Here is an 11,025-nt window from a genome sequence, read left to right as displayed (position 1 = left end):
AGTAGCTGATGCTATAATAGTAGAGAAGTAACCTTTCTTTGCCACTATCACCTCCACTTCTTAAGCCTTATAATGAGCTGTATAGCATAACCTGTCAATTTCATACGATATCAAAGATTTCAGGTTTTCACGGCTGGTAACATCATTAGGGTTTGTAGAATCTTTCGGGCTCAAGTGCGGTGTTCTACTGGAGAAAGTTTTTCTTCCAGACGTTTCGTTCTCATCTGCAGAGAACGTCCTCAGTGGCGTTGGATCCTCAGTGGTTTTGGATCCTCAGTGGTTTGTGGATGTGCAATTTTAACAGCACAATTTTAACTGAAAGGAAGAAGGCATTTCCATCCACCAATCTTGGTACCCAGCTCTGCAAAACACCCTACAGACTATAAATTGCAGAAAGTCACAGAACAATCAGCACAGTCAACAACCATCTTCCTTATCTTCACATCCCTTCCAACCCTCCCAGCAATTAACACAGAACAATGGTCACATTCAACAGCCAGTTTCCTTATCACTTCCCTTCCAGGAAGCCCCACCAAACAATGGGCACATCCACAAACCAATTGCTCTTTCACCACACCCCCTCCAGCCTAGAAATAGCAGCTCTCCAGCAGCCCTGGCCTCACTCAATGCACAGCAGCCAAGAAGGTCAGAGCGCCTGCTCCGGCTGCAACGCCACTGAGGATGTTCTCTGCAGCTGAGAACAAAACGTCTGGAAGAAAAACTTTCTCCAGTAGAACACAGCACTTGAGCCCGAAAGATTCTACAAACCCTAATAATTTCATACAAGTTCTCTACCAGCACCATTTTAGATGTCTCATCAGCTCTGCGGTAAACCAGGAGGCTAGATTTCTTCCCAAGAGCAAGAGATGTCAATGAGGGGCAACCTTGTTAATAGCTTCAAGAAACTTCACATTCTGTTTCCATTGCAGCCTCAACAGAATGCACATTTGGAATCCTAAAACCCCACAGAGTGTTCTTGAATTTAGGAGGATTTATGAGCTTCCATGAGTGAACAACTTTAACAGGCCCCTATGAGGTATCAGGGCCAGATTCATGTTGACTTTAAGTAGGTAGTAGTTCAGACCATGGGTCAAGACAAAGTTCCAGCCATGAGATCGCTTTTCCTCAAAGGCTCGGTGCAGAAGATTATGTTTAGGGTGTGACCTCCTTCATGAATTGAGCCAGTCAAAATTTGGGAAAGACCCAAGGCAGTAAAAGAATAATTGAAATCCTGGGCCAGTCCCAATGAGGTATCAGCATGAATGTTGAAGGCTCCCAGAATGATCAGCTTAGGAATCTTCAGCCCACATCCAACAATACCCCTGCCAACTCAGAGAGAGTGCCCACTGGGAACTCAGTGGCTGGTAGACATGTGCTTACTTTTAAATATACAAATTTGGACAGAGCACATCATGGCTGGTGTATACTTATCAAAAAGGTAAATGGGCTGCATCCAACCTGCTTCAATGCTGGTTCCCCTTTGATCACCAAAAAGTTTATGTTGAGGGTCCTAGCATCTGCTTAACAAAAACCATGCAGGTCAAGAGCTGTAAGGAGGAGGGGAATTGGGTGAGATTGAGCAAAAAAGACAGTAGGCTCCAACAATGCACGGTGCAGAACTCGTGCGCTCAATGCTGATTGTGCAAGTAAACAACACAACAAAATCTGCATTAAACCATTCAGTAGGTTTTTATTGCAACAGCAAGTGTATATCATTTGACACCAAAGTAAATTCTGAATGCATAATAAAACTCAGATCTTCAAAGACTGCCACAAGAGACACTAAAGGTTCATTTGTGCTTAGTATTTCCATGGGTCTTTCATGTGTTCAAAACACTTCACATACATTATCTCAATTATCCTTACAATATCCCTATACGGCTCAACAGTATTTTTATTCACATATTATAAATGAAAGGCTGAAGTGGCGAAACAAGCCAATGCAACTGGAGATGCCCAAGCTCACATTCTAAGAGAGAAGACAGACACGACACATGAACAGCCTGCATGCTACATTCACAAGTATTCTTCATTCACTTGTTCCCACCTCTGCTCCTCTGGCAATAGCTGGGGAAAATTAACAAAGCACTCACCTGTGGCTCATTTCCCAAGTGAAGCAGGAGGTGGCAGCAGTGAATAAGGACTAGATGGAAAAGGACAAATGAAAACCTGCAACCAGTGCTCCATTCACTCACAGGCTAGTTCCATCTGGACTTACAAAACTTTATTCCAGCATAAGCATTCAGGAGTCAAAACTCACTTCATCAGATACATCTGATGTGAATTCTGACTCAAAAAACTTACACCAGAGCATATTTTGTTAGCCTTTGCCACTGAATTCCTGTTCTATTATATTATGCTCAATTTATCCGCACAGTGGTAGTTCACAGCATGTCTGGAGAACACATACTAAATTGTCTGTATTTCCCCTTAGCCTATTACTATTGTAACTCTATTGTAAATTCTAATTTTTCCAATATCAAAGCATTCATCTTTCCCAATTGTGTTGTGAAAGGGTATTTTGAGTATTGCTGTTTTTATATATTATATCCTTATGCAAACATACCCCTTCGTACATTAGCATAGAATTTTAGTGGATGAAGCAGAAAATCCATAGCTGGCAACTATTCTAATCTACAGAGAACCAGCAGTGCAATCATGGGCATTCTTGCCAGTTATGACCACAACTGACCAGTTTATGTAATATATTTCCCCATATTCAGACCTAGGAAAACTTAAGGCTGCTCATGCAGTGAGGCAAAAAAGGTATGTTTGAATGTTCACTCATGGGATTGGTAGTGTTCATGACATAGATGAGGATTTTTTTTAAAAAAAATGGTTTTGTGGGAAAGGGCTAACCCAGCTCAAGATTTCAAAGACTTAATGCAAAATATTTAACGGAAAACCAGGAAAGAAATGCATTAAAATCCTGGAATCTTCACGCAGATTCATCAAAGCAATGCATGATTTCAATTTGGGGTTGGTGTGTGTGTGTTTTTGGGGGGAAGCTGTCATCAAGTCATAGACTTATAGAAACCCTGTAGGGTTTCCACAGCAAGAGATGTTCAGAGGTGGTTTGCCATTGCCTGCCTGTGTCCCAACTCTAGTATTCCTTGGTGACTTCCCATCCAAATACCAGCCAGGGTCAGTCCTGCTTAGCTTCTGAAATCTGATGAGATTAGACTAGCTTGGGCTATCCTGGGTTACCAAATGCCTGGCAAAATACCTGCATTCTAGGCTACAAAATGCAGGCTTCAGAATTTGCAGAAGACTACTATTAAAGCCAGACAAATGCCAGTGAATGATTACCAAAAAAAAAAAAAGAGAGAAAGAAATCCACTGTGTATCCATCTCAAGCCTTAAGACTCAAGCCTTCACACAGAAAGGTGCTTTGAAGTAATTTGTGCATTTGTTCATGAGATTTCCTGTCAATTCGCTAATTATCTTCTGTATTTTTTTTAACAAAACTAACCAGTTCCACAAGTTGGAAGAGCTCTACTTGATCATCTTAGCCCAAAAGCACTCCTTGTTTTCTTTCCAGGAATATTCTTCTTCATAGACCTCCTGAAACAAAAAAGTACCAACAAGAATTATTGCCAAGTTGATTACACCGATGTGCATTCTATTACTTGGATATAAATGAGAAATCCTTTTGTCTGATTCTGCAACCTCTGGCATCTGGTTTTAATTAACTGTCTGTTAACACATAAAGACAGCCAAGCATGATCCAACAGCCCATGGGTACAACTGAACAAGTAACTAAATGTGGGTCTTCAGGAAAGGATTCACGGACCCTATTAAAAACATTACTGGGGTATGTGCACAGGAAAGGACTAGCAGGGAAAAAGACAGTTAAAAAGTGATTTAATTAAGTCACTTGCTGAACCTTTCCCAGGTATACCCACAGAAAGGGTGGCCAATTCATCTTTCCAACTTAAGCATTTGCATAATATGAATGGGCTCCCTGTTCCAGACAAGATGGCAACTAGATGTTTTGAGCACAGAAATGTGATGTGTGTGACTGGCATGGCTGTGGTAACTCAGGGTGCTTTTGCACAGCTTCAGCTGGTGCATCAACTGTACCCATTCCTGGCTCAGTCTGACCTAGCCAGTGGTTCAAACCTTAGTTACATCTAGACTGGACTACTGCAGTGTACTCTATTGGGGCTAACCCTGAAGAGTGTTTGTAAGCTACAGCTAAACTGTTGGTTGGAGCCAGCTACTGGGAACACATGACCATCTCCCAGCACTATGGCTACTGATCAACTCCTGAGCTCAATTCAAGTTGTTGTTTTTGTCCTTTAAAGCCCTATATGGCTTGGTACTGTTATGGCTGAAATATATATATGTTTGTTTTGTAAACAGAAAAGAGATACTACTACATGAAACCCTTTCGTTGAAAATGGATGTCCTTGTTCCTGTACCATGACTCACTACGTGGAAGTACATTTACAAGAACCAAAAACAAATCATCTGTTTTTCACCCCATGGAAAGGTTTCCTGTTTTGGTTTTTTAATGGATCGTTATTAGCTATATGCCCTTGGCAAATAACTGATTCCTTGTCCTCCCTGACTAGCTGTCTTTATGAAGCATGGATGACATATGTGGAATTTACGGTATCGTTTTAGAAGACAGAAGTATTACGAAACACGTACCTTTTTCCAGATAGGTACTGTTGCTTTTAAAGTATTGATGCAGTACTGCACAGCCTCAAGAGATTCTGCTCTGTGAGGAGACGAGATCGCCACGATCACACTCGCTTCGCTAATGGGAACCGTACTACAGAGACAGTGAATGGAGGCATTTGTTGTTGCTTTTAACCACATTAGCTTAATCTTTAGAAGGCTAAATAAAAAGCCAAGGCCTTTTTTCTAAAGGCTGCGCAGACGTACAAAACAGGCAGGCCATGTTCTACGAATCTTAAATTAGATTGGAACCACACGTCTCTCAGTTGTACTTTGAAAGGTAGGATTCCGCACAAAAACAAATTAAGAAAAGCCAGGAGAACAGATAATTTGCAGCAACAACAACTTGTTATAATGATAATTAAACTTTGAGCTGGGCAACAGTAGCACAGCCAGGAACAGTCCAGGCTCCCAAGCAATTTGTCTGAGGAAAATTAGGCCTCCCAGGCCTCTACTGAATTAGGCTATTGGTTGAACCACTCTTAAAGGCCTTGAACCAACAATATATAAGGGGAACACAGTGCTTAAATTTTCTGAAAACTTCATTTTAAATGCCATCTGTGCTCCTTCAGGGCAAGACCATACAGAATTCTCAGTATTACCCTACAACCTTGGAATTCTTTTCCTCAAGACCCTAGCTAAAGCTTCAGGCTTAAGCCTGATCTGAGGAACTATCCACACAGATTTAACAGTCTCTTCCACATGGTTGTATTTCAAGTGGCTTGATTCTCCCTCTGGTTCACTGACTTTCTTGAGGCCAAAGTACACATAATGGCTGAGATAGGGCTAAAGTGCCGACACCACTTTACAGAAAAATTTAACCATTTGAAAACTGCCACAAGCCTGCACTGTGGCACACCAGGAGATCCCTCCTGCACCCTTTCAAGCACTGAAACAGCTGTGAAGGGGAGCAGTTTTGATACTTTAGAAGATGCTGAGGGGGCAACCAAAATCACCTGTTTCTGCCACACCACCACCTATCAGGTTCAAGCCCTCACAGCAAATTTCAGACTACTATATTTTCCCCTAAAATGGCACTGGCAGCCAACAGCTAGACCCCCATCAGCTGTAACATGTAGTTTAGCTCTTTTAAAGGCCTGACATCACAGGGCACAGTTTTATCCTCTTCACTATACAACCGCTACATAAAGCCTGCAGGAGAAATCATACATACGGTAGCTTTGGAATTAGGTGTCATCAATATATTGATGACACCCAGCTCTATATCTCTTTATCTAAATCACAAGACAACGAGTTACAGCAATGATAATCATTCACTCAGTGGCTCAGTAGCCACTCTCTGACATAACACCTTTCGCTCTTCTGAACACCATTCCCCCAATGTGGCCTCCACCCTATGTTTCAGGAAAGTGGGCAAGGCCCTTGCCTGGGGAAGGGACTGTCATGGGAAGTTAGGTCCCACTTTAAAACAGCTACAACTGGAGGAAAGGAAAACCTATAAGCCTCCCTGGGGGACAGGCCTAAAACCAAAAATGTGGCTCCTGTGGTAAATAGTAATTGCAAATGTGTCTCTTTCTGGCTCACACTGACTTCTGTGGTTAAATGGCTAAGAAAGAACAAATTGAAACTGAATCCTGATAAACAGAAATAATACTAGTTGGAAAGGGTGAGGCAGGGTATAAATCCAATATCATCATCATCAGCATAACACCAAGATCAGGCTATTGCAGTCAACTTGGAGGCTCTAGTTCAAGGGTGTTAAACATGCGGCCCAGGGGCTGAATCAGGTCCCTGGGAGGGCTCCTATCAGGCCCCCGAGCAACTGGCTGTCATCTGCTTCCTTCTCCCTCTCTCTTAATTTTCTGCATCACAGCTTGCTTTGCAAGGCTTGCTCAGTTGCTATAGAGCCATTCCTCTATTTTCTCCATTGGTCGAGGCTTGTCCCTTGGGGTGGAGGGAAACCTTGCTTTGCCAGGCTCCCTCAATCACATAGCAGAGCTACTGAGCCAAGGCTCTCTTCCTTCTATTGGCTGAGAACCCTCCTGGTCCCCTGGGGAAGGAAAGAAAGATCCAGAGCTTCTTTTGCCCAGCTCCCTGGATTCCATGGGAGAAATAAAAAAAGCACTTTTAAGACCAACAAGTGCTGTTTTAAGCAAGTTTTAAGGGTTTTTTTTAAAATTAACTGTGTTTGTCTGTCCTTTATAAAGTTTATATCTCTGCTTGTTGTTCAGTCGCACAGTCGAGTCCGACTCATTGCGACACCATGGACAAAGTCACGCCAGGCCCTCCTGTCTTCCACCATCCTCTGAAGTCTACTCAAATTTGTGTTAGTTACATCAGTAACGCTGTCCAGCCATCTCATCTTTTGCTGTTCCTTTCTTCTTTTGCCTTCTGTCTTTCCCAGCATCAGGATCTTCTCCAGTGAGTGCTCCCTTCTCGCTTGGTGGCTAAAGTATCTGAGCTTCAGCTTCAGCATCTGGCCTTCCAGGGAACAGTGTGGGTTGATTTCCCTTAGGATTGACTGATTTGATCTTCTTGCAGTCCAAGGGACTCTCAAGAGTCTTCTCCAGCACCACAGCTTGAAAGCATCTATTCTTCTGTGCTCAGTCTTCCTTATGGTCCAACTCTCACAGCCATACATTACTACTGGGAATACCATCTCTTTGACTCTGCTACCTAATCTTAAATAAGTACACACATGGCCTGGCCCAACATGGCCCAGCCCTCAAGGTCTCATTTATGTCAGATTCGGCCCTCATAACAAACGAGTTCAATGCCCCAGCTCCAGTTGGTACCAAACCTCACAGGAAGTATATTATCAGGAGGTATACTGGGCATGCACATTACACTGGGCAATTAGCTGTCCAACAATTTGACAGGCTGACTATACGGCCTTGGACTCCCATATTTGCAGGACCACTTGTATCCTCCATTCTGCTGCGTAGCACCACTCTTCTGATCACCTTCTGAAGATTCCACTTTGCAAACAGACAAAATCAGCAACCACTCATAGAAGAAGACTGCAGATTTATACCACACTCTTCTCTCTGAATCAAGAGACTACAATCTCCTATATCTTCTCCCCCCACAACAGGTAGGTGGGGCTGAGAGAGCTCTCACAGCAGCTGCCCTTTCAAGGACAACCTCTGCCAGAACTATGGCTGACCCAAGGCCATTCCAGCAGGTGCAGGTGGAGGAGTGGAGGATAAGAGTCTGCACATTTAACCACTACACCAAACTGGCTCTCATGCTTTCTCTATAGAAGTGCCTGCCTGAGGGGGTCAGGAAGACACCCACACTCCTAACATTCTGCAAAACAGAATTTGTTCTCTGTAATGGTAATAGGGCCATATTATAACAGAAGACATATCCATGTTGGTCTGAAGCAGCAAAACAAATTTTGAGTTGGTCTTAAAGATGACACTGGATTCAAAAAAATGTATAACAGAAAAGTTCAGGAAAACACTTTATAAAAGGAAAGGGGCTGTGGGTTACAGCACTGCGTACAGGATATGCTATCAGTTTGTTTCATGTAATACCCAATTGTCATTTCATTGTTTTCTACTGATATAATATTATATTTCTTCATTATATCCACACTCTGAATCATGCCTAATATGCTATGCTTGCTCAGATTTCAGTAATATTAGTCCTAGTACATTGGCAGAGTTGCCAGCGTCCAGGTAAGGCCTGGAGATCTCCTGCTTTTCAACTGATCTCCAGTTGGCAGAAATCAGCTACCCTGGAGAAAATTGCTGCTTTGAAGGGTGGAATCTATGGCCTTTTACCATGCTGAGGTCACTCTGCCCCCCAAACCCCGCCCTCTCCCAGATGCACCCGCAAAATCTCCAGGTATTTTCCAACACAGAACTGTCAACCCTACTTGTTAGATATCCTCTCATACTAATATCAACCTAAACTGTGCTTATCAGATGTCGCTTTGCATAGACAGTTACCAACTTTCACTGTGCAATCTGCTTTGGGTCTCAGTGAATACGGCAGACTATAAATACAGTAAATAAAAATAAGATAAATTCCCAAGGCCTGTTTCCTGTCACAAGTACATGTTTTATTGGTCTTGTTTTACACTGGCTTTCTACTGTGAGAATCTATATTTATGTATTTCATTTTTAGCCTGCCTGTCTTGCTGAGACTCGACACAGATTGCAAAATACAGAAAACACAGTAACACAGGATAAAATATCCAATAAACAATGCAACAGGACTGAGATTACAGAATTAGAAAACATACAAAACCAACGAAGTCTATTTAAAGCATGCTGTACCATAATGCAGAAAACTGATTTCAAAGATAAAAGACAATGCAACATAAAAGCAAGGTGATGAATGCAATAAATATGGCAATGGGGACTTCCGGTGTAATGGCGTGGTGTCGCTAAGCATTTTCCCGAGCTCCGGGAGAAGCTTGGATTTGCTGGGCATTTGGGGGGGCTTTCGGCCAGAAAGTACCCCCTAAAGAAGCGTCGGAAGACGCGTCGCAGTTTGGGGCGCTATTTGGAGACTGGATGGGTAGCGGAGGCTCCCTATTCAGATCCAATGAGCCCCTGAAGCCGATGCCCAGCAACACTCTGGTGCTTAACCGGGCCACCGGACAAGGGAGCAGACGGAGATAACATGCATATCCATCGCACGAAACAACAAGAAGAAACATAACTGTACCTTCCAAGAGGATTCATCGAAGTTTGAAACTTGTGCATGTGGGTCGCGGAGGGAGCGCTCTGTCGGAGAGACGTAGAACGGAGGAAAAGAAGGTGAAGAACATGGAGGGAAGGAGAAGTGGAGAGAAGTGGAGAGAAGCGGGATGGAAAGGCAACTGAGACTGATTGATGGCGAGAACTGTTGACGGCTAGAACTATAGTACAAGGATAGGAGAAGAAGACTGAAAACTAAAGCCAAGACTAAGGTGGGAGAATTGAGACCGAGCCGGCCGGGCAGAGAAACGGACGACAGACGGCGGACAGCAGCGGTGGCGGCGGCGGAGGTCGTATTCGGGAAAGAAGAGATGGATTTGATGGACTGAGTAAGTAGATTGATGGACTGAGCAAGTAGGCTGATGGACGGAGTAAGTAGTTGAGTCGAGAAGGTGGTTTGAAGTGTTTAAGGGAAAGATACTGAAGGTGGAAGGAGGGAGAAACAGGAAAAGATAGAAGCGAAAGAGGGGAGCTATGAAAGACGCGGTGTGGATTACAGTGTGATGGCGGCTCTGCTGTAGTCGAAAGTGAAACCACGAGGCGGGGAGAGAATGGCGTCCTCTACTAAAAATAATAATATACAAGGCTGGTGAGCTTTTTTACTGGATAGAGGATAAACTGAGGCCAAGAAATAGAAATTGAAAAATCACATATCGGATAAAGAGTGGAGAGACGGTTTTTAGCAACGCTTTGTTGCGGCTGTCTCCCCACTGAAGATGGGCTTTTAGGCGCTTTTGGAGCTGATTGGGATACTGCAAGAAACGGCGCGGACATAGACAGTGAACACATAGAGTAATATAGACAGTATTATAGACAAGAAGAAGAACAGAAGAACAGAAGAATAGAAGAAAAATAAAGGGACTATAAGGGACAAATAGAAATAATTGGAATAAAAAAGAAAAGGGGAACAGAACAGAACAGGAGATAAATTACAGAAGAGACAATTATTTAGACTGTAGAGAATTGGACTGCAGAGAGCTGGAAGACAGAAAACTGAATTGAATTCTACTAGAGGGTAAAGAATTGAACTGAACACTTTTGTTAATAGTATAGTGACTAACTGGTAAGAAAACTATTTTGCTGTAGTTGGATTAGAAATAGAAATTAACTGTTTAACTGTTTAAAGGTGAATTTGCTATTAGGATTCAAGGTAATTATATATTAGAAAGAAATAGAACTTAAATTAAGGTATTGAATGAATAGTAATGAAAACAATTTGATTTAATAATTAGCAATGAAGGTTATTTGATTTCTGTATGGAATGAATTGAGTTGATTTTAAGTATTGGATGAACTGAAGTGAACTATATCTGATTGCTGAAGGAATTGAATTGTTGCTGATTATAGAGGGCTAGAAATAAGTAATTATACTAAATTATTTAATAGAAGGAACCTCCTGGATAAGGGGATTGAGAATCGTAAACGGAAGAAGCTTCTAAAAATAACACTAACTATTTAATTTAGAATCAAACAAAGATCTTAGGGGGCAGATATGGGCCCAAAAAAACTTGGACAAGCGACCCCCCCACCCACGCCTGGGGGAGGGGGGAAACCAGGGGCAGAGGGAACAAATCAAGATGCCATTGAAAAGTTACAACATATGGTGATGGAGGGCTTCAAACAAAATCAAGAAGCGCTAGAGACGATGAAAGCTGATCTATTGGGGC

At 42.6% G+C, this 11,025-nt stretch overlaps 1 protein-coding gene across 3 annotated transcripts in view; it reads right to left on the bottom strand.

Moving 5' to 3' along the window:
- Positions 1-1,664: 1,664 nt before the first annotated feature.
- Positions 1,665-11,025, bottom strand: part of MOCS2 (molybdenum cofactor synthesis 2) — a 29,123-nt gene continuing 19,762 nt past the window's right edge. The window contains exons 4-5 of one of the 3 annotated variants that reach the window (XM_060236005.1): positions 4,657-4,780; positions 1,665-3,564 (exon numbers count right to left, since the gene is read on the bottom strand). In XM_060236005.1, coding sequence (XP_060091988.1) covers positions 3,496-3,564; positions 4,657-4,780 — 193 coding nt within the window. In that variant the 3' untranslated portion in view covers positions 1,665-3,495. Of the gene's footprint in view, positions 3,565-4,655; positions 4,781-11,025 lie in introns of those variants that run through there. The other 2 variants (XM_060236006.1, XR_009555279.1) reach the window with 2 other exon arrangements.

This window comes from Heteronotia binoei, chromosome 4, assembly GCF_032191835.1.
Source record: "Heteronotia binoei isolate CCM8104 ecotype False Entrance Well chromosome 4, APGP_CSIRO_Hbin_v1, whole genome shotgun sequence".
Lineage (NCBI taxonomy): Eukaryota > Metazoa > Chordata > Lepidosauria > Squamata > Gekkonidae > Heteronotia > Heteronotia binoei.
This window is presented reverse-complemented; position numbering and strand designations above follow the sequence as displayed.